This window comes from Felis catus, chromosome A2 (genome assembly GCF_018350175.1).
Source record: "Felis catus isolate Fca126 chromosome A2, F.catus_Fca126_mat1.0, whole genome shotgun sequence".
NCBI lineage: Eukaryota > Metazoa > Chordata > Mammalia > Carnivora > Felidae > Felis > Felis catus.
In genome coordinates this window covers 146,130,274-146,154,430 of record NC_058369.1, presented here as the reverse complement: position 1 = coordinate 146,154,430, position 24,157 = coordinate 146,130,274, and the positions used below count along the sequence as shown (strand labels likewise).

General features: G+C 43.1%; 1 protein-coding gene across 1 annotated transcript; it reads left to right on the top strand.

Moving 5' to 3' along the window:
* The first annotated feature begins 1,526 nt into the window (after positions 1 to 1,526).
* On the top strand, positions 1,527 to 21,830 carry ZC3HC1 (zinc finger C3HC-type containing 1). Its single transcript, XM_003983043.5, has 10 exons — positions 1,527 to 1,727; positions 3,272 to 3,383; positions 7,745 to 7,895; positions 8,435 to 8,518; positions 14,417 to 14,544; positions 15,933 to 16,087; positions 17,129 to 17,372; positions 18,189 to 18,401; positions 19,062 to 19,268; positions 21,402 to 21,830. Exons 1-10 carry the CDS (start codon positions 1,582 to 1,584, stop codon positions 21,468 to 21,470), a joined length of 1,509 nt encoding a protein of 502 aa, XP_003983092.1. The 5' UTR covers positions 1,527 to 1,581; the 3' UTR covers positions 21,471 to 21,830.
* The last annotated feature ends 2,327 nt before the right edge of the window (positions 21,831 to 24,157 follow it).

Here is a 24,157-nt window from a genome sequence, read left to right as displayed (position 1 = left end):
CACATCTTTGTACTTTATGAAAGAACTGTACTTAGCAAACATAGTATATTTGACTCATTCTTAAGAGGTCCAACACGGCATAAAAAGCTTACTTACATAAATTTTTGTATATTCTCACATTTAAAAAACCACACACACACACAGGGGTGCCTGGCTGGCTCAGTCGGAAGAGCATGCGACTCTTGATCTGGGGGTTGTGAGTTCAAGCCCCATGTTGGGTATAGAGATTACTAAAATATAAATAAACAACACCCCACACATACAATAAAGACAGTCTGACAGCTGGAGCTATCAGCAGAACTGTCTGCTTCCCTGGGATAAACAAAGTGGATAAACTGACCCTGAGAGTGAGATTAGCATGCCAGACGGTTTGGGAGAGGGCATTTGGGATTAACACCATGGAAAGGAGGGGAAGGAAGCAGGATAGGGCAGGGAAGAAGCTGGACTGCCATGAAGTCTCAAGGTTGGCCCCAGGGGACCCTACAGGAAACTCCAAAGCTGGATGGCCCTTTAGCATTGTCCTGAGTTGGGACAAGGATGCTGGGCCTTTTATATCCCCTTCTTGATTAGTCCCTGGATGCAGGATTCCCTGGGGAAGGCAAATGGCTCTTTTCATTCAAGTAACTCCTCGAGGAACTGACAGCTGGGGGAAGGGCTTCCTGCTGGTGGTACTCCCAGGAGCTAGGAGATTTAGTTCTTTATTCCTAAAGGGGGCCCTCGGTGGTGCAACACTGCCTCCACAACCCTATGCTAAATGTGGTCCCACTTTCATCTCGGCCTATTGCTCAGTCACAAGTCTTTTTTGCCAGTTGATCGGATGAGACAAACTCCTTCCAATCTGATCTCTTTCTCCCAATCACATCTATTTTAGCTCCAGCACCTGATTGTCCCGGGACAATTTACAGACTAAATTGGGTCCCTAGTACTTAGTACGTCTTCGGAGCATTTCTAATCATAATCTCAAAACTACAGGAAAACGTATTTGTTGAATGTCTAACTTCACTAACACCTGTCTCCTTTGTTCGCTGTCATTGACAACGCCTAGGACGGCGTCGGTAGGGCACACTCAATAAATACTTGTTAGACAAAGGAGGGAGGGTGTTCAGTGCCAATGCCACAGACGCTCTCTCTCTCTCTCTCTCTCTCTCTCTCTCTCTTAGAAACCCACTGTAACTCGGTTTCTAAGAAAAGTTCGAAATGCTTTACTCTCAAGAAACGGTCGCCATTTCTTCCCTTGTAAAAACACGTAACTCAGGAAGGCCCTATCAGTTAATTAATTTAAGACTCAACCTGGCCCCCCCATCCCTGTCGAATTTGCAGAAACACCGCTCCAAACACCCCACATCATAAGCCTCAACCTAGGCTTAAACACTAGGAGCTCCCAAGGCGGTTTACCTCGTTCTGTAATGAGGGTTTACCTCGCTCTAAGATGGCCACGAAGGGGTGGGCCCCGCGGTCAGATTCTGCGAGTTGCGTGGGCAAACGCGCCGGACCGCGCCTCCAGAGGAGGATCTTAACCGCGCAGAACGGAAGTTCCTGAGCCTTCAAGCCCGCGGGGAAGCAAGTCGGCAACGGACCAAGATGGCGGCGCCCAGTGAGGGGCAGGCGTTTGCCGCGGGGGTTGAAAAGAATTGGGGTGCGGTTATTCGCTCCCCAGAAGGGACGCCCCAAAAAGTCAGGCAGCTGATAGATGAGGGGATTGCTCCAGAAGAAGGAGGCGCCGAAGCGTGAGTTCACGAGTCCACCCTGGGTCCGGCGCCGGCGGATTGGAGAGGGTTTGGGGAACGCGGGCCCGGGGCGGGGGGTGGGGGGAGTCCTCTGGGTCGGCACTTTTGTCTGTAGGGTTGGCAACGTCCCGGGATCTGAAAGAGACCGGGTTTACTACGTTTACTCGGTTTTAGCCTCGGGATGTACTGCTTTCAGCACCACGGGCGGCATTTTGCTATAAAACGGGTTGGGGGCGGAAGGGAAAAAAAGGCGACTGCTAACTGAATATGCACCTGACATCTGTTAGTGGGGTTTCTTAATCTTTTTTGAGCTTTAGACACCTTTGGCAGCCTGGCAAAGCTTATGAATCCCTTCTCAGAATATTTTTAAATGCATAAAATAAAATGCATAGCAACATAAAGGGGACCAATTACTTTAGAATGCGGTTATCAAGGTAGTAAAAGAAAAAGTTAAGTAATCTCTAGTAATACGGGAAAGTTAAGTAATGTCTAGTAATAAGATTCATTACTGGAAAGTTAAGTAATCTCTAGTAATAAGTCTATTATTTACCATAATTTTGAAGTAATCATGGGCATAAGTGGTATTTCACAACATGTTCAGCAACCGTAATGTGACAAAATGCCTGTGATTTCCACTGGTGACAAATTCGTAAGTACTGCTGATGCTACTATGTTTTGTGAGGGGTTTTTTAGTACCTTCATTCGTATTTGAAGGAAGTGCTGAATTTCAGCTAGAGGTTAATAAAATAAACGTCACTTTTTTCTCATCCAAGTTTATGGATCCTCTGAATTTCTTTCAAGAACCGCACCTCCCTGAGGCTGGCTCTCTGAGCAAGATTCCTAGAATGAGTTTATATCTTTCGAGTTATAATAGCTGCTGTCATCCTGTTTTTATTAAGATGATTTTTGTCCTCAAGGATTCCTCCCTCTACCCCTGCCAGGTGCTGTTGAAATGCCTTTCACTAAAAGTAGATAATTGTATTGTTGGGTTTTTTCCTCCCTGAATTTTTTTCATGAAATTGCCCAAAGATCTTTACTTTGATTTGAATTCTGAAACTCTGTTTTGGGAGAGTGGGTATCAATGGTCGACTCAGGTAGAAACCTATCAAAATTATTTTTCTCTGTGTTTAAAGGAGTTCTATTTGTAAGGTGGCTCAAATTTGTAATGCACAGAAGCTTTGAGTCTCATTTTGTGTTTACTAAAGTTGTGTGAAATACTGTTGGAGAACAGTAAGTGAGCTAGAAGTTCTCCGGTATAGGATTAGTGGAGCACCGTGGAGGTAGAAATTACTTGAAACTTAGATATGAACGAACGGTAAAGAAATTTGAATGCCAGACTGACGAATTTGGATTCTACTTAATAATTATTGTGAAGCTAATTAATAATTTTAAGCAGAGGAATGACATTACTGAAATGATTTTTAGAAAGGTTAAAATCCAGCGTGGCGTGATTGACACTGTGATGTGCCGAGAAGCGAGATGCAAAATGTTTAGGCAAAGTGATGCTGTGAAAGATTTCTGAGAGTTCTGCCACTTTATTTTAGGAAGGACACATCTGCCACATTCCAGTCAGTTAATGGGTCACCCCAAGCGGAACAGCCGCCATTGGAATCTACAAGCAAAGAAGCCTTCTTTAGCAGGGTGGAAACATTTTCTATATCCTTCTTTATTAGTTCACGTGAGTTGCACTTTCCACTCCTGGAACGAGGAATAACAGCACTTATTTTGATGTTGTAAATTTAAGAATTAAACTTGGGGAAAAAAAAAGAATTAAACTTGGTAAGATATTTTATAGGAAAATTAGCATCATAAAATGTTATTCCTCAAAGGGATATTTGAGATGATCTGGCCTTTGCTTTTTGTTGTTTCGTTAACTAATTATTTTGAGAGAGAGAGAGAGGGAGAACCCCAAGCAGACTCTGCACTGTCAGTGCAGAGCCCAGTATGGGGCTCCAACTCTCGAACCTCGAGATTATGACCTGAGCCGAAATCAAGAGTCAAATGCTCAACCAACTTAGCCACCCAAGTGCCTCTGACCTTTTCTTTTTGCAGAAGAAAACACTAAGAGCTTGAGAGGAAAAGGAATAGTAACTAACATTTGTATGTGGTGTGTTTTCATGTATATTATCACATTCAGTCTTCACCTTAAACCCGTGAAAATAGGTATCATTATTATACTTATTTACAGAAGAGGAAACAGTTTCAGGTAGGTTATGTGACTTGCCTATGGTCAGCCTGCTAGCTAATGGCAGAGCCAGGATTATAGCATGAGGCTATGTATACTACACTTCCTGTCTCTTTCTGGATTTTCCCCTATATATTATCTGTTGTATAGCAAATTACACTAAAACTTAGTGGCTGAAAACAACAAACATGGGGCGTGCCTGGATGGCTCAGTAGGTTAAGCATCTGACTTCAGGTTAGGTCATGATCTCATGATTCATGAGTTTGAGGCCCCCCCCCCATTGGGCTCCCTGCTGTCAGCACAGAGCCAGCTTTGGATCCTCTGCCTTCCTCTCTCTCTGCCACTTTCCCACTCACTCACCCTCTCTCAAAAATAAATAAATATTAAAAGAAACTTTTTTTTGTCACAATTTCTGTGGGTCAGGAATCTGGGCATGGCTTCCTTGGGTCCTGTGGCTCAGGGTTCCTCACAGGCTGCAGTCATCTCCAGGCTCCGCTAAGAAAAGATGCATTTCCAAGCTCACCCACGAGCTACTGGATTGAGGGCTTCAGCTCTATAGTGGCTCTCGGGTAGAGACCTCCCTGTGTACCTTGCCGCATGGGCCTATTGACAGGGACAGTTCACAAAACGTGGCAGCTGGCTTCCATCAGAGTGTGCAAGTGAAAGAGAGCAAGACAGAAGCTAAACTCTTTTTGTAACCTAATCTCACAGGTGACATCCCATCACTTGTGCCCTTTTCTATTCACTAGAGTGATTTTTTAAAAATATAAAACGATTATAGACTTGCAGAAAGGTTGCACAGGTTACAAAGAACTTCCTTTCTAAGCTACCTTTAAGTAAGTTGCCAAAGTGATACCTCATTACCCCCAGATATTTCCTACACACCAGGACTTTTTTCCTACGTAACTGCAACGCAGCCATCAAAATCAGGAAATTTCACATAATAAATTACTGCCATCCAACCCTCAGACCCCATTCATTTTATCAGTTGTCGTAGTAATATTCTTTTTTTTTTTCTTTTTAAGTTTAAATATTTTGAGAGAGAGAGAAAGAAAGTGAGCAGGGGAAAGGCAGAGAGAGAGAGAGGGAGAGAGAGTCCCAAGCAGGCTCTGTGCTTTGCTGTCAGCACAGAGCCCAATCTCGAACTCACGAACTATGAGATCATGACCTGAGCCAAAATCCAGAGTCGGATGCTCAACTAATTAAGCTACCCAAGTACCCCCTAATAATATTCTTTATAGCAAAAGGATCCAGTTGAGATTCTTGTTTTTCCTTGAATTTCATGATCGTGATACTTTTGAAGATTACAGGCCAGTAGTTTTGTAGAGAGTACCTCAATTCACATCTATCTGATGTTTCCTTATAGTTAGATTCAGGTAGCTTAGGAATATCACAGAATGATGCTGTGTTCTCACTGTATCCTGTCAGGTGGCACATGAATTTGATTTATCCCTTTCCTGGTGATAATCACTTTGATCACTTGATTAGGGAGTGTCTGCCCATCTTTGCCCGTCTTTTCCATTGTAACACTTCTTTTGTAATTAAAAAGTAGGGCGGGGGGGGGGGGTGGGTACCTCCGAGGCTCAGGTCATAATCTCGCAGTTCGCATGTTCAAGCCCCGAGTTGGGCCCTGTGCTGACAGCTGGGATCCTAGAGCATGATTCAGATTCTGTTTCCCTCTCTCTCTGCCGCTACCCTGCTCTAGCTCTTTCTCTCTCTCTCTCTCTCTAGCTCTCAAAAATAAACAAACATTAAAAAAAAGTGTTTTGTGCAGAGGTGCTTTGAAAATGCAAATATCCCATTCCTCATCAAACTTTATGTAATTTATTTGTAGCAGTATGGGCTGCTTTTTCAGTGGATTTTAATCTGTTACTATCATTATATGTTTTGATATTACAGTTATCCCTGATTTGGTGAGTGGGGGCCCTGTAGAGATTCTCTTTACACTCCACTTGACTCCCAACACCTCAAGGTGCGGCCCCTCTTTACCCAACTTGGGTTCTGACACCCTGTGCTGAACTGCCTCCCTCACCCTCCTGGCTGTTCTCCTTGCTCACCACCTGATGGCTCTCGGACTAAATTTCTCAGGAAGAGGAAGGTATTTTAATCATCTACTGCCATACCTTGGACTAATTCCTCATTTTCTGCAAAGGAACCTTGTCCTTTGTTCTTTTTTGTTTTCATTGGATATAAATTGACCACCGCTTTGGGTATGATAATCATTTCTTTCACTTAGCCAGTTAAGTAATTCTGTTACTTTTATTTTAGGTGATGCCAACTCCTTTAACATCTGTATCTAAATTCTGTTTTCTAGGCTTCAGTCCTTCTTTTGCTAATATTAGAATGTTTTCAAATTCCTGTATCCCTTATAAAAATATAGAACTTTCCTGCATCTTCTTTCATGTGTTATGTGTGTGTTGGTGTGTGTGTGTGTGTGTGTGTGTGTGTGTGTGTGTGTGCGCGCTCTGTAAAATAGAGCTCTTTAGGTAAAATGTTGAGTATTGAGTTTTAAAGATCAATAAATGTTTTAGGACATTTTCCCAAGCGCATACTTCTGGATGCTCTGGGTCCTCTCAGCCTGTTTAACACACATAGACTACGTGCACACATTAGTTCATAGTAATCAAATTTTGGGCAGGGGAAATAATGAAGAATATTATCATTATTAATTTTACTGACTATTCTTTAGAATGTAAAAGCAAACATGGTACAATAAAAGAGCATAGATGAGTGACAGAAAATAGTTCTGCTTGTTTGACTTTTACCATCCTTATTGCTGAGGCATATCCCTGTACTTTTACAAGTGTTTTTAAATCTCTAGTATTTCACAATAAGCAAAAGGGAATGGCTTCTGTATTCCACCCCACAACCATTAATAACGTCAACATTTTATTTATTTATTTATTTATTTATTTATTTATTTATTTATTTTTAATTTTTTTTTTTAATGTTTATTTATTTTTGAGACAGGGAGAGACAGAGCATGAACAGGGGAGGGGTAGAGAGAGGGAGACACAGAATCTGAAGCAGGCTCCAGGCTCTGAGCTGTCAGCACAGAGCCCGACGCGGGGCTCGAACTCACGGACCGTGAGATCATGGCCTGAATCGAAGTCGGCCGCTTAACCGACTGAACCACCCAGGCGCCCCAGCATCAACATTTTAAACATGTAGAATACACATAGGGCTCTGTAGAGGAAAAGTTCAAAATTTTTTTCCCTCTGGTTATTACTCAAATGACTTCCATTGTTCTGTGAAGTATGTGCCTGTGCTTTAAAAAAAATTTTTTTTTAACATTTATTTATTTTTGAGAGACAAAGCACAAGCAGGGGAGGGGCAGAGAGAGAGAGAGGGAGACACAGAATCTGAAGCAGGCTCCAGGCTCTAAGCTGTCAGCTCAGAGCCCGATGTGAGGCATGAATCCATGAGCCATGAGGTCATGACCTGAGCTGAAGTCAGAGGCTTAACCAACTGAGCCACCCAGGCGCCCTGCCTGTGCTTTAAAAATAGTTTTTCAGGGTGCCTGGATGGTTCAGTCGGTTGAGCATCCAACTCTTGATTTCGGCTCAGATCATGATCCCAGGTTTTGGAATCGAGCCCCATGTCAGCCTCTGTACTGAGCATGGAGCCTGCTTGGGATTCATTCTCTCTCTCTCTCTCTCTCAAAATAATAAAAAATAAAAAAGTAGAAATTAGTTTTCCAAACTTTCCTTACTTGCTTTTCCTCTTAACCTAACGTGTTTATTCCTATATATGTAAAGAATGAGTTAAAGTTTTCATTTCTGACTTACTCATCTTAATATACTTGCAGCATTGTTTTTCTTAACATGAATACTCTCTGAAATGGGCAGGTAAGCCCTCTGAGCTGTCTCCACTTGTCTGTGCAAAGTACGGCTGGGTCACAGTTGAATGTGATATGCTCAAGTGTTCCAGCTGTCAGGCTTTTCTCTGTGCCAGTTTACAACCAGCTTTTGATTTTGACAGATGTAAGTATAAAGTACAAATTACGTTTTCCTCCATTTTCAAAGATATATTAGACTGGTTTTCTAAGAAGAACAGTCACTTGTGTTTGATCAAAGAATGTGTACTGTTACATATAGCAAGGCGAATCTGTGATTGTCTTTGTCCTAATTATTAGCTTCAGTTACTACTGTTTTTTAAAACTAAGCTACTTTAGAGTGAACCTGACTTTCTGTATTCTGGGAAGCTAACAGCAGAGTATATTTACTTTATGGTTTCAAAATTTATGCTTAGGCAAAGAAACAAGGCACGTCTATGAAGCCTCGTGCTTTAGAACGCCCTGCCTTATAAGATACATAATACTGTTACTGACCTTAGGATCTTGATTTAGAACTTGTTTTCTGAAAAATATTAAGATGATGCAGTTGCTAGTATTTTCATATCTTCTAAAATTATCTTAGTCATTTTTATTTTTAATTCTATCCACACTCTTAAAGGTTCTTAGTCATTAGGTTTTGAATCCCTATAGTGTTTTCTAAGGCACTGCTGCCTGTATGGGTTTCAGATAAGGACCGATGTGCTGAGCTGAAGAAAGCCTTGTGCACCGCCCATGAGAAGTTCTGTTTCTGGCCAGACAGCCCCTCCCCAGGTACTTATTTCCAAGATTTCCCATTGACCATCCCTTCTTGGTTGTTGCATTTCTAATATTGTCTGTTTCTTTGTGAAAATCTAGTCTTTGAAGTTTCATTTTTTCCTTTCTATTTGGGCTTTTAAAGAAGAATTTACATTCATTTACTTGTTAGGTTATTACTTAACTTTATTAAGGGCATTTGACAGCTTAGCCATGCATACATTATCCCATTTAATTCTCACAGGGGCCCTGGGGGGTAGATTACCAACACAGTTTTTTAAGTGAGGAAACAGAATCAGAGATTTTTTTTTCCTAACGTTTTTATTTTTGTTTTATTATTTTCTAATTTGAGAGCATGTACATGCAAGTAAGGGAGAGGGGTGGAGGGAGGGAGGGAGGGAGGGAGGGAGGGAGAGAGAGAGAGAGAGAGAGAGAGAGAGAGAATTAAAAAAAAAAAAAAAAAAAAAGAGGCTCAATGTAGAGCCTGACACGGGGCTCAATCCCACGAACCTGGGATCATGACCCAAGCTGAAATCAAGAGTCAGTCACTCAACTAACTGAGCCACCCCGGCACCCAGAATCAGAAATCTTAAAACCAACTGGTGAGGAGGCAAAACTGTGGTTTTATCTGCTTTCAAACTCTCTGCTTTGCCCCCCATAGCAAGCAGTCCCATGTTCTCTCCAGGCTTCCTTTGGTGCACTAACCGTAGCAGTTAAATGGAGTTGGGGTTCGGTTCCTAAAACCAACTCACGGGAAGCCAAATGAGAGTGATTACAAATGTATAATTTGTCCCAGTGAAGTGACACAACATAAACAACAGCATTGAAGCCAAAGACCGCCTCTATAAGGGCCTTGGCAAGGCGCCCTCTCTTGAATCCGGTGAATTTGTGATTGTCTTCACTTGAGTTATTGACTTGAATCATTACTTTTTTAAAAAACTAAGCTACTTTAGAGTGAATCTGACTATGTATTCTGGGAAACTAACAGCAGGATATGTTTACTTTTTGGTTCCAAAATTTATACTTAGGCAAAGAGACAGGAATTTTATGAAGCCTCATACTCTAGAATGCCCTGCCTTATAAAATACATGATAGCTCCTTTGTTACTGGTCTTAGGATCTTGATTTAGAAGTTGTTTTGTGAAAAATATTAAGGTGATGCAGTTGCTAATATTTTCATATTTTTTTAATTCAATTTTTCTTAACGTTTATTTTTGAGACAGAGGCAGAGCACAAGCAAGGTGGGGGGGACAGAGAAAGAGAGGGAGGCGCAGAATCCGAAGTAGGCTCTAGACCCCGAGCTCTTAGCTCAGAGCCTGACACAGGGCTCAAACTCACAAACCGGGGATCATGACCTGAGCCGAAGTCAGATGCTCAACCTACTCAGCCACCCAGGCATCCCAATATTTTCATGTCTTTTAAAGTTCTTTTAGTTCTTTTTCTTTTTAATTGTATCTATACTCTTTTTTTTTTTTTTTTTTAAAGTAGGTTCCATGCCCAATGTGGGGCTTGAACTCATGACCCTGTGATCAAGAGCTGTGTGTTCTACCAACTGAGCCAGTCAGGTGCCCCAATAGTATCTTGGACTCTTAAAGACTCTTAAATGTTGTATGCACAAATGCTTCAGAATGAGGGAGCCCAAAATGTAGTCACAAGTGGGAGTTTTAAATATTTTACTGCTCACATGGGCATATTCCTGCTGAGTGAGTAACTTCTACAGCAGAGCCTTCTGGAGGGCTCACCAAGACCAGGTGCAAAACTTAATGCTTGACCAGACATTAGTGCCAAAAAGTAGGTATACTTTTTATTATTTCAGTAGGACAACTCAGGCTAATTCCAGGGTCACTGACACCTGGGAATATTCCATGAATAACCACTAAGAAGAAAAAAAAATAGATTGAAAATGTTCATAGAGTGCCATCTACTGATAGATGAACAGGTGATAGAAAGGGACTAGTAGGAAATGATTTTTTTTTTAATTTTTTAGGTTTTTATTTATTTTGAGAGAGCGAGTGAGCAGGGGAGGGGCAGGGAGAATCCCAAGCAGGCTCCGCTCCTGATGCAGGGCTTGAACCCACAGACTGTGAGACTGTGACCTGAGCCAGAAGGAAGAGTAAGATGCTTAACCGACTGAGCCACCCAGGTGCTCCGAGAAATAACAGGGTTTTTTTTAAACTTTTTTTTTTTTTATTTTTTTTTTTCAACGTTTATTTATTTATAGGACAGAGAGAGACAGAGCATGAATGGGGGAGGGGCAGAGAGAGAGGGAGACACAGAATCGGAAACAGGCTCCAGGCTCTGAGCCATCAGCCCAGAGCCTGACGCGGGGCTCGAACTCCCGGACCGCGAGATCGTGACCTGGCTGAAGTCGGACGCTTAACCGACTGCGCCACCCAGGCGCCCCATAAACTTTTTTTTTTTAAAAACATTTATTTATTTATTGTTGAGAGACAAAGACAGACAGAGCATGAGCAGGGGAGGGGCAGAGAGAGAGGGAGACACAGAATCCAAAGCAGGCTTCAGACTTTCAGCTGTCAGCACAGAGCCTGATGTGGGGTTTGAACCCATGAACTGGGAGATCGTGACCTGAGCCGAAGTCGGACGCTCAACCAGCTGAGCCACCCAGGCACCCCAAGAAATAACATTTAAAAAAAGAAATTTTTTTTTAACGTTTATTTGTTACCGAGAGATGGAGAGACACAGAGCATGAGCAGGGGAGGGGTAGAGAGAGGCGGAGACACAGAATCCGAAGTAGGCTCCAGGCTCTGAGCTGTCAGCACAGAGCCCGATGCGGGGCTCGAACTCACAAACTGCGAGATCATGACCTGAGCCGCAGTCGGTCACTTAACCAACTGACCACTCAGGTGACCCAAGAAATAACATTGTAAAGTGAAGGTCATGGTAACAGAAGTTTCTGCTGTTGGCCCAGCTATTTCTCTGGATAGTACAAACACATTCGCTCCTTGAGGATGTGGAATCGTCTCTCCGTGTGCCCTGTCCAGGTTTCTAGGATCCGCCCAGGACCCTGCTGGTGGTTCCTGCCTCTTGGTACTACACACACTCAGCTTTCTTGGTCCTATTCGTAACTTCAGCTGCCACCTACTTGCATACCTTTAACTCCTATCCAGACCTCTCTTTTGAGCTTGACTCATTTCCAGCTGCCTTCTAAACATTTCCATGTAATATCTGCTGCAGACCTGGAATTCAACATATACAAAACTGAATGCTTCATTTTATACCTAGAACTTGCTTCTCATCTTCTATGTTCTCCATCTTGGTAAATGGTACTGACACCTCCCCCCCCCCCCCCCCTTGTCCTAGCCAGAAACCTGGAAGTCACCTTAGATGCTCTTCCCTGTTGTCACCACCTGGTCCTATCCATCCTACCTCCCAAATCTGAAATGTGACCTTTCAGTTACATCATCCCTTGGTTCGGTTCTTTCACGTTCAAGAGACTTTAGTGTGAAGAAAGGAACACCGACAACTATCTGTACTTTTAGTGCTTTTATTTATTAAGCATATCTAATAAATACAGTTTTGTAGGTAATTTTTTTCTAACATTTACCAGTATTTACAAACAAAACTAAATCCCTTTAAACATTTCAAATTATAACAATTATAATTACTGATTTACTAGACTGATTATTTTGAACATATCAAACACTGAAGTAGACCAAATACTCACATATGTTAGTTATAAAACATATTTTAATTCATGTTAAAACATTTACATGATGGGTTTAATTTCTTCTGTTTGCTCTTTTGCCTTCATCAATTTTTACTAGTATTTTCTTAGAATTGTAGGGATCAGACCAAACCCTAAATTGGAAGGTGATCAGAAGGACATTGGGATCTGTTTTTTTCTCCTAAGTTTTGTCAAACTTGAGCCACTGGTCATCAGAACATGTTTTATTTTTATTGTTAAACCTCACTTGATTTTGTAAAGTCCATACCTTTCTTGTTGATCTTAGTTTTTTATAATCAGACATTCTTTGTAAAATGATACATCTTTTTAAATTGATGGTTGGGGCGCCTGGGTGGCTTGGTCGGTTAAGCGTCCGACTTCGGCTCAGGTCATGATCTCATGGTCTGTGAGTTTGAGCCCCACGTCGGGCTCTGTGCTGACAGCTCAGAGCCTGGAGCCTGTTTCCGATTCTGTGTCTCCCTCTCTCTCTGCCCCTCCCCTGTTCATGCTCTGTCTGTCTCAAAAATAAATAAACGTTAAAAAATTAAAAAATAAATAAATAAATAAAAATAAATTGATGGCATTTATTTTTGACATATTTGGTTACTGGCAACAAGTTTAAATAGTTTGATAATATTTAATAGTATTAGAGACCAAAATCTGGTTGTTAATGATACAATAAATGGCGGACAAAAGTGCTATTGTTAACTACTTTTGTATCTCTCTCTTTTTTTTTTTTAAGTTTTTATTTATTATTTATTTTGACAGAGGGTGGGGTGGGAGAGAGAAAATCCCACGCAGGCTCTGCACTTTCAGCACACAGCCCGACGTGGAGCTTGAACTCATGAACCGTGAAATCACGACCTGAGCCAAAATCAAGAGTCAGACGCTCAACCAACTGAGCCACCCAGGTGCCCCTGTACCTCTTAGTAATAAAACTGGAAAAGAGATTTTTTCTTCCTTTTTTTCTTTTTTTTAAATGTTTATTTTTGAGAGAGAGAGGTTACCCAGGGGAGAAGCAGAGAGAGAGGGAGACAGAGGATCCAAAGCAGGTTCTGTACTGCCAGCACAAAGCCTGATGCGGGGCTCGAACTCACAAACTGAGATCATGACCTGAGCCAAAGTTGGACGCTTAACTGACTGAGCCACCTGGGTGCCCTTTTCTTTTCTTTTTTCTGTTTCTGTTTATTTTTTTGAAAGAGCAGGAGCACGCATGTATGTGGGCAAGCGGGGCAGGGGCAGAGGGCGAGTGAGAGAATCTTAAGCAGGCTCCGTGCCCAGCTCAGAGTCTGACCCAGCACAGAGCCCCACATGGAGCTCGATCTCACAGCTCGATCTCACAGCTGTGAGATCGTTGACCTGAGCCAGAATCAAGATTTGGACCCTTAACTGAGTGAGCCACCCAGACCCCCCCCCCCATTTTTTAAACAGCCTTATTGAGGAATAATTGACATAAAATGTGCATATTTAGGTATACGGTTTGGTAAGTTGTGACATACTTGTGGGCTTGTGAAACCATCACTGCTAGATTTCTATTTAACATCAGGAGTTGATATCATTATCCCAATTTAACACTATATATTACTATGCCCTATTTTTCTTACACTATGAAGTGTCATTGATCATTAAGAGTTTTATAACATGGATGCTCCTTCTCTCCATCTTTATGCCACCAGTATCTTGCAGGGATTATTACCTTAGGTCACTTTAACGTCTGCTAAGCTTTTTTTTTTTTTTTTTTTGTATCCCAGCTGGCCCTTTATGATCTCTACTCTAAACTACTGCATATTATCTATAATGTCACTTCCTCCTTTAAAAAAATCTTTTCGGTAATTTCTCTTCACATACATTAGTAAAATCGTGGTCTAGTTACTCTCTACACTGCAACCCCGTCTCCTACTACTTTCCCCACAGGCGCACTGGGTTCCAGTCCCGTGAAACTGTTGAGAAACTCCGCACCTGTGCCATCCTTTGGGCCTTTGCTTTTGCACACTGTTGTTGGTCTCAAATTCAGCTTAGACCTGACTGCTTCTGAGAAACCTTTCTCGAGAAATCTACTTTTTTAAACATATTCACAAAAACATCACAGCTCTGTCAAAAAAAAGTCAATAATTCTTAATATCTTCAAGTACTTGATCAGTTTTATCAGTACCTGTCCCCTGTCGTTCCATACACGTCTTTGACTTTTTACCATTTACACCAATATGATCTTCCAGTTTACCTTGTCCGCAGATCGATTTGGGATGTTGCCATTGGATGAGCCTGCTGTTCTTGTTAGCGAATTCCTAGATCGTTTTCAAAGCCTTTGTCACTTGGACCTTCAGCTTCCTTCCCTGAGGCCAGAGGACTTGAAAACTATGGTGAGTTTTCCTTAGCGAGCCTACAGCAGTCTTCAGTTGTCACTAGCGATTGTACGTGAAGCATTTCCTTAAATGACCAGAGGATTCAGATTGCTGTGAAGAGAGCTAGTTGTTTGCCCCTCAACTGGACTTTTTTAGTCTCTGCTAGAAGGGCAGCTATTGACAGTTAAGTAAATGGTTCCCTCGAAACTTCTAGATATTCTTTAAATGGCATACATTCAATTTTATCTTGAGTTGTTACTTAAACTATTTAACAGAAGATCCTGAAATGCGACTTCATATGGTTTATTGCTTATCATTTCCCAAAGAAAATACTCCAGGAGAAGTTATAAACTCCCTTCTCCCCTGTGAGTAGAAATTAGAAATGCTCTGCCCTATCTTTAGTGTCCCTATCTAGTGTCCTGTTTCATCACCCTGCACACACTCTGGAGACAAGCTTTACTGTAGGAAATAGTAGCTATTATTTTGCTTCTTCAAGTTGCGAGGCCATTTGGATTTTAACCGAAGTGTTACCCTCTGTGCCTATTATAAATGTCCCTTGTCCCTAGCCAAGGCAGCTTTTTTGTTCACCCTGTCAGTTCTTTATTATTCTTAGTACAAAAATAAAGACCTTGGTAAGTTCTCATTTTGTCAAGAAGTAAATTTAGTGTCAGGTCAAGATATAAATAGTAATCTGTTTTTCCTATTTTGGTTTGAAGTGTACAGGTTTGAGAGAAAATCCGCAATTGGTAAATATCTTTTTTTGGGAGACAGAGTGCATGTGCAGGGGAAGGGCAGAGAGAGAGGGAGAAAGAGAATCCCAAGGAGGCTTCTCACTGTCAGCGCAGAACCCAATCTCCCCAATGGTCAGATCATGATCTGAGCTGAAATCAAGAGTCAGGTGCTTAAAGGACTGAGCCACCAAGGCACTCTTGTAAATTGATTTTTTTTAAGTTAATTTATTTATTTTGAGAGAGTGAGGTGGGGGAGGGGCTGAAAGGAGAGAGAGAATCCCAAGCAGGCTCCTCACGTCAGCTTGGAGCCCAACAGGGAACTCAGTCCCATGAATCGTGAAACCATGACCTGAGCCAAAATCAAGACTTGGGCGCCCAACTGACCGAGCTACCCATGTGCCCCTGCAATTGGTAAATTGAAAACAAATTAGTACTAAGAAAAGATTTAGTAGTTCTAGGAAAACTGCTACTTTTCTCAGTCAGTAGATCCAGAGCAATTCAGAAAGGTTTGTAATACCTTAGCCCTGTCCTGGAAGTAAGCCTTCCGTAATGAAGAGAATTGTCTTCGTGTTTGGCACTTCTTTCATGATTTTTGCATTGTACCATCTAAGTACATCATTATATGTCATTTTTGTGGTTGGACGTTTAATTTAAGGAACCTTGGTTCCTTTATAGTGCTTGACAGAAGACAAGATCAGTCTTCTCCTGCACCTGCTTGAAGACGAACTTGATCACCGAACGGATGAGAGAAAAGCTGTAAGCAAATTAGGCTCAGACATCCAAGTCCACGTCACTGCCTGTGTCCTCTCTCTGTGCGGCTGGGCATGCAGGTCAGTCGGTGAATTTGCAGGGTGACATGAACTTTGACATCGTCATACACTGGTTTACATCAGTCACTGATAGTATTTGTAGATCACATGGTGTTTTCCTGTCAGAAAAGCAGACAAAGAAAACCTAAGAGGGTGGTGAGGGGATGATAAGAATCAGTAACAGTTCCAGAATTAGAACGTGGGAATTCTTGGACACACCTGAACTTTGGTTTTTGTTTTTTTTTGTTCTTTTTTTTTTTTTTACTATCGCTTCCCAGCTGGGAATTTGTGCTCCTGTAAGCAGTGAAGCTCCTTTCTGTTTATAGAAAGGAAGAAAAATCAGTTGAGTTCATAAAAACTACCAAAGGAAACGTCAGCCAGAGTCCTCTGAGCCTCCATGTTGGTATTTCTCTTCCAGCTGCTCAATTTAGCATAGACTCCCTCTGAGATAGAAAACTGTTGGAACTGGGACACCTGGCTGGCTCAGTCGGTAGAGCATTCAACTCTTGATCTCAGGATTATGAGTTCCAGCCCTGTTAGGTATAGAGATAACTTAAAAATAAAATATTAAAAAACCAAAAAACTTTGAACCAATCTTGATTTACCTTAACTATGCATTCTTTGATAGATCAAGGGATATTTTTTATTTAAGGTTTGTTTGTTTATTTTAAAGTTTATTTAAGTTATCTCTACACCCATTGTGGGGCTTGAACTCAAGACCCCGAGATCAAAAATTACATGCTCTTCCGACTGAACCAGCCAGGTGCCCCGGGGATATTTTCATTTAAAAGGAACAGAAGAAATTTATAAAATAACCTTTAATGTAGTCTTGCCTTCGAGATGACACCAAGACCATTAGATCTTTCTGTAGGAACTTTGTGAGCGACACTGGAGTTGGGGTCCTGAGATCGGAGGACAGGGGCCTCGAGATGCCATGATTCCCAATCCACTGGACTATTCCAGAGACTTATTTGATGAGATAAAGCATTCTCACAAATGATTACACTTAGTCCCGTGGAAGTGTTACCTTTTGAGAAAACTCTCTTTTCTGTTCCTACCTAGTTCTTCTCTGGAACCCATGCAGCTCTCCTTGATAAGCTGTTCACAGTGCACGAGGAAGGTGGGGCTCTGGGGCTTCCAGCAGATGGAGTCTTCCATGACTGAACTGGATGCGTCGTTTGGCCTGACCAGCTCCCCCATCCAAGGCCCTGAGGGGCGGGCAGAGCGCTTCCCTCTGGTGCCTGAATCTCCTCGGAGGATGATGACTCGGAGTCAGGATGCCACATTTTCCCCTGGCTCCGAGCAGGTATAGACTTACTTGGCTTGTTGGGGTGGCCTTTTTAAAAGCGGCATTCTCGGGGGCGCCTCGGTGGCTCAGTCCAACTTGAGCGTCTGACTTCGGCTCAGGTCATGATCTCAGGATTCATGAGTTCGAGCCCCGCATCAGGCTCTGTGCTGACAGCTCAGAGCCTGGAGCCTGCTTCTGATTCTGTGTCTCCCTCTCTCTCTGCCCCTCCCCTGCTCGTGCTCTGTCCCTCAAAAATAAATAAACATTTAAAATAATAAAGCAAGTAAGCAAGCATTCTTGGGGTGCCTGGATGTCTCAGTTGGTTAAGCTTCCGACTCTTGATTTTGGCTCAGGTCCTGTTCTCAGTGGTTCTTGAGACCAAGCCCCACGTCAGGCTCTGTTCTGACAGCGAGGAACCTGCTTGGGATTCTCTCCTCCTCTTTCTCTGCCTCTCCCCCTGCTCATGCATGCTTTCTCTCTCACACTTTCTCAAAATAAATAAATGAACATTAAAAAAAAAAAAAAAGCCTTCTTGCCAAAAGTGTTGTGGTGGAAAAGTTGGAGATTAACTTAGGTGGGGAAGCTTTAGTTCTGACCACAGTGATCAAAATACCGCGTGTTTTTATTCACCAGTTACGACGCAGAAGCTAAATTCATGATTTTGTATAAAAATCGATCATTTTTTGAAGAGTTTAGATATGTCGACAGTTCAGAAAGTAAATTCTCACAGTTTAAATTGTGAAGTATTTGTTTGCACCTGCTTCTAGAAATACGTCTTCTGACCATAGTCATTTCCATCGTTGGTGTACTTCTCCTCCCTCTTCTTTCCTTCAGGCTGAAAGGAGCCCAGGCCCTGTCGTCTCCCGAACTCGGAGCTGGGACTCTTCTAGTCCCGTTGACCGTCCTGAGCCAGAGGCTGCTAGCCCCACCACCAGAACTCGTCCTGTGACCCGAAGTATGGGAACAGGAGACGGCACTGGCCTGGAAGTGCCATCTAGCCCTCTCCGGAGAGCCAAACGGGCTCGCCTCTGCTCTTCTAGCAGCTCGGTGAGTCCACCTGCGTGTAGAGGTCATGGAGCGCAGACAGCACGCCAGACCCTCGCCGCGTAGTACAGAGAAGCAGGTGTGGTCCCGTGGCTGTGAGAAGACAATAAGTTTCAAGATGGGATAGTTGGGTGACCAAAAGGAAAAAGCTTGAAGAGGTTTGTCATTTCAGTTCTTTGGAATGGATTCTGCAGAGGTAGTAACTATTTCACGCACATGGGGCGGGCAGGGGGATGGGAGGACATACCTGATCAGGTGCTGTTGATGTAACACAAAGGGAATGAAAGAATTTGGAAAGAGAGTGGGCACTACGTAGGCAGTGTTCAAATTTTTTTTTTAAAGTGTATTTATTTTGAGAGAGAGCGTGAGCTGGGGAGGGACAGAGAGTGAGGGAGACAGGATCCCAAGCAGGCTCTGCACTGACAGCAGCAAGCCTGATGCGGGGCTTGAACTCGTGAACCGTGAGATCACGACCTGAGCCAAAGTCAGATGCTTAACCAGCTGAGCCACCCAGGTGCCCCGACATAGGCAGTGTTTAAAGGAGACATCAAATTGGAAATGTGGGCAGTTGTGAGATTCTGAACTGGACAAGTCACAGCAGTGCCTCTCTGGATTGACGTGGCCTCTGCCCTTCATCAGCACTGTTTCTTTTCCTCCTCTCAGGACACATCTTCCCGAAGCTTCTTTGATCCCACCTCTCAGCACAGAGACTGGTGCCCTTGGGTGAATGTCACATTTGGCCAGGATACCAGGGAGGATGGCAGAACTGAGGCAGATGCCAGTGCCGCGGCAGAGCCAGGCTGGAAGGCCGTGCTGAACATCCTCTTGGCCCACAAGCAGTCCAGCCAGCCAGCTGACACAGACTCCATGGTGAGATAAGCCGTTGCCTCTGTGTGTGCAGCACTCGCTGTTTATGGGATGAGGAATAGGGGCTGGTCCTATAATTAGCACCCTGCCTGCCCTCAGCTCTCATAAGTCAGGTTAGACCGAGTCCGGGTTCGTCCGGGAGAACAGGCGTGGAACTGATTCAGTCTTCCTGCAGTTTAGCATTTGGCATTCCATCAAATTCTGGTAAATTCTTTGTCTTCTCAACTAAAGTGATTCAAAGTAGAAAAGGAATACAGAACCAGAGCTAGATGATGAGGCAGCTGTTCCGGCCTCCTGTTGCACAACAGCTGCTTTTTCTATCAGTTGCTGTCACTTGCATTTGGAGCCTGGCCAGTTAGCTTAGCCGTCTGAGTACTGTGCCCTGACCCCAAGATTGCGATTTCATTCCTCACGGTGGGCACGTTACTTGGCTCTGTTCCACAGCCCCAGACTTGTGCCCTGAGCCTCAGCAAGCCACGGCAGTAGTGACTGCTGCTACCTGCACATGTGGGTAAATGCAAATCCATCGTGACAGCTGAGAAAACGGGTCACGTGTTTACTGTGTGTAAAGGATGGAAGTGATAGGAGGGTGAGCATTAAGGAATCACGGAAACTGGGTTCGCTTTCCTTTGCTGGCTCATTGCCAAATTTGCCTCTTAGCACAGTGTAAATAGAATAATTTCTGATTTCTGTAACCTCCAAGGACAAAGTAAAATAATACTTGCCGGTACACGTTTAAGGGAAGTGGTCCCAGGTTCGTGGCTCAACAGGATCATGGGATTCTACTGGGGACAACGATAGCGAGCCCGAGAATGTACATCTGTACCCTTTAAATACACAAATGAAGGAAGGCTTTCCAGGTTTTTCCACAGGAAGAAAATCTACGTTTTTCTAATTTAAAACCTTTGAAAATACATAAAGCTATCTGAAGACAAATGTCTGCACGTAAATTCTTCTGCCTAGATCTTCATGAAATAGTGTACTGGAAGTTTTTATTGACTCCCCTCTGTCACTATCTTACTAACAAGAAATCCCACAGGGTTTTTATGGGGTTTTTTTGTTTTTGTAGTGGGAAAAGTTGGCCTCATAATTGACCCTGGTTTCCAGGACTTTTAAGATCCTTTTTGGTGGTTTGTCTTTTAACCTTCCCACAGCTGCTGTGACTGGGAAGTTCAGAGCTTAATGAGGCTACACAAAGGATCCTCATGTTAGAAAAAAGCTTACGTTGTTTTTCAACTTAAGTTCCTTTTAACGTTGTCAACGTATTAACTAAATTCCCCTTGGTCATTAGTAAGAACTCAAACTCCCCCCACCCTCACCTCCCACCTCGGGACCTTTTATTTTATTGAAACATTCATCCACAAAGAGGATGAGAAAACAGTGAAAATGTCATCTGATGTCAGAAACTGGAGATAACTTTATGGATTATCTGCTAGATTATTATTTATGTTCTCATTGAGACCCTGTGCTCTTTATTGTGCCTCTCAAAGGCTGAGAGATCAGCGTGTTCTGATTCACTGAGAACTTTTATCTTTTAGTGAATTGTTTTGTCTCCCTGTAACACCATTTCTCAGAATCTCAGATCACTTCATAGGCATGATCAAGTGGCGGTGAGAGTCTTCCTATTATTAGCTCTGCTGGCTAAAAATGAAGCTGAGAAGGCCAGGGTCATAGTTTAAGCTCTAAAGAGTCATTTATTTTACTCCTTGGCCTTGAATTATACTGTTAACCCCAGCGAAGCATCACACGAATGTGAATCTTTGTTCACAAGAAATAACGAACTAGGGCCAATTCGGAAACCGGTGGATATGTGCACTGCACTAATGGTGGGTCAGGAGTGTCAGCCTCACAAAGATGAGGACAGATGAAGATACTTGGAGGGAGGACATGAGCCATGTGTTAGAGGCTCAGAGTATGTTAGCAGTCTTGTGACAGAACGCAGATTTTTAGTCTGGTTTTAGGTGTGTGTTATGTATACAATATAAAGTAATACGAAATATAAAATGGGTTTTATTCAATTCTAGATGTACCTAGATCCCTGTGGGAGGAATTTATAGACGAAGCCTTAACGCCATTACCCGTCTTTCATCTCTATAAAAGAATTCAATCTCTAACAATGAGCTTTTCTACCTATAGAGTCTCTCTGAGAAATCAAGGAAGGTATTCCGAATATTCCGGCAGTGGGAATCCTTATGCTCATCCTGAAGATATTCCAGCCCTTCCTGGAGAGAAGCGGAATGAGTGACTTGGAGAAGCAAGAGTCTGAATTCCCTTTTGGGCGGCGGATTTCTCCATCCCGTTTTAACCACAAGGATCCCCCGTCTTTGTAAAAGGCAGCGTCACTGTCTGCGTCTGCCTGAGGGGAAGCCTGTTTCCGTGCCGGGATTGGACAGGTGAAGTACGCCGAGCCTGGCTCTGTTAAGGGAGTGCGGGGTTGTTAAACTAGATGGAGGACCGAGCACTTGAGCTCTTCTGGTGTCTGTCAGTACGGGCTGGTGTTGTGAAGACTCTTGTGTCCCAGGAATGTGACAGAATGTGTTAATAAAATACTTGTTAGGATTCTTACTGCCGGCGAGTTGTGTTCCTCCTTGCCTCTGGGCTGTTATAAACAAGGCAGACACTGAGCTCACGTCAGTGGAGCAGTAGGCAGAATCAAAATTTTCGTTTTCAGATTGGCCGCAAAGCCTGAAATTTGCTTGTGATCCTCATCAAAGAGGTATTTCTGAACCAGAGAGTGTTCGTTATGTCACCGGGAGATCTCCTGATGTGTTACAGTGAATGGTAGGCTGTTTGTGTTCTCTGTTCACTTTGACAACAATAGGCTAGGTGAGGGAGGAAGGTCCTTCAGGAGAGACACCCTCTCCACATGCCTTCCGGTACACGGCTCCCCCCGAGGGGGACTCCCCCAGGCTCCTTCACTGCTGCTGGTGAGCATCAGTCTCTGTGGTGGAGAAGATTGACCCTGACCTGCCCCGTCTAAATAAGACTGCCCCCTGATAAAGGGACCGTGAAAGCTGATAAAGGGACACTGATAAAGGGACATTTCTCTGAAATGTCATATTTTCTTTGAGTAACTGTAGTTTGTTTTATGACTCACTTTTTTAAAAAAATTTTTTTAACGTTTATTTTTGAGAGACAGAGAGTGAGCAGGGGAGGGGCAGAATGAGGAGGAGACACAGAATCCGAAGCAGGCTCCAGGCTCTGAGCTGTCAGCACAGAGCCCGACGTGGGGCTTGAACCCACGAACCGCGAGATCATGACCTGAGCCGAAGTCAGACGCTTAACCAATTAGGACTCACTTTTATACTCCAGTATCTTAAAGAAAATAAGACATCATAATATTCTGCCCCTGCTAAAACTTCGGTTTCCGTCTCTAAATACATTTTTTCTATTTTCTTTACCCAACGAAAATTAACGATCTCTTAACATCATCTAATACCCAGTCCATATGCAAAATTCCTGGGTATTCCGAATGTTTTTACATTTGATTTGTCTAAACCAGGATCCAATTCAAGATCATGGGTTACATAAATCTCTTTAGTTTGAAGGAGAGTCCCTTTTTTTTTTTTTTTTAATATATGAAATTTATTGTTAAATTGGTTTCCATACAACACCCAGTGCTCATCCCAAAAGGTGCCCTCCGAGAGTCCCTTTTTTTTATTTTTATTATTTTTTTTTTTAATTTTTTTTTTCAACGTTTATTTATTTTTGGGACAGAGAGAGAGCATGAATGGGCGAGGGGCAGAGAGAGAGGGAGACACAGAATAGGAAACAGGCTCCAGGCTCTGAGCCATCAGCCCAGAGCCCGACGCGGGGCTCGAACTCACGGACCGCGAGATCGTGACCTGGCTAAAGTCGGACGCTTAACCGACTGCGCCACCCAGGCGCCCCGAGAGAGTCCCTTTTTTTAATGCATGTCAGATTTTCTAATTTGTCATTTTTCAATCCTAATTTTTAAAAGGGTAAATAGTGTTGATATCTCTTCTGAATGAAGCCCCTGTCAGTGGCTGAGGCCAGGAGAGGCTGCTTCCAGGTTATTCTGTAGGGGTGCTCTTTTGCCTTCAGCGTGAGCGTGCCTTGTCAGGCCCCATGGTCTCCTTCGAGGGGCACACTGCCGGGCAGCTCTCTAATGTTCATGGACATGAGCCTTTGGGCCCAGGGGGTAAGCCCTTTGCTGACTGGTGACTAAGTGAGTTTGAAGTCTGCTCTCTGGAAGCTCCTGTTGTCTAGGTCACCACTTTAGGAGTGGTGTAGAATCATTAACACAAGGTCTTCAAAAGGACTGCAACCCTAATTCCAGGTTATAATAATGTGGGTAAATTTTTGAAAGTCTGTCCACTGCATTTTTTTTTTTTTTGAGAGAGAGAGTGCACACACTTGTGATCTAGAGAGTGGTAGAGGGAGAGAGATATTTTTTTTTTAATCTTTCTAAGTTTATTTTGAGAGAGAGAGTGCACACATCAGCGGGGAAGGAGCAGAGAGAGAGGGAGAGAGAGAGAATCCCAAGCACTGTCAGCACAAGCCCTATGTGGGGCTTGAACTCTTGAACCGTGAAATCATGACCTGAGCCAAGAGCATCAAGAGTTGGATGCTCAGCTGACTGAGCCATCCATGTGCCCTTCCACTGCAAATTTTAATTTATACCTCCCTCCAGGGAAAATAGTCACATTTCTTTAAAAAAGACAAAGCTCCACAAGTTTTGTTTATGAGTGTGTGTTTAAAGTATAAATGGAAGCAGTTTGGGATGGGCTTTGTGCAATTCAAGAAACATTCCGTCTCTTCCGTGTGCAAGGCCCTGTACAAGCCCTTGGGTAATGCAAAGGTGAAGGACTACCTGGTTCCTGCCCTCAAGGAGTCTGTCTCCCAGGCTGAAAGTCACATTTATAGACACC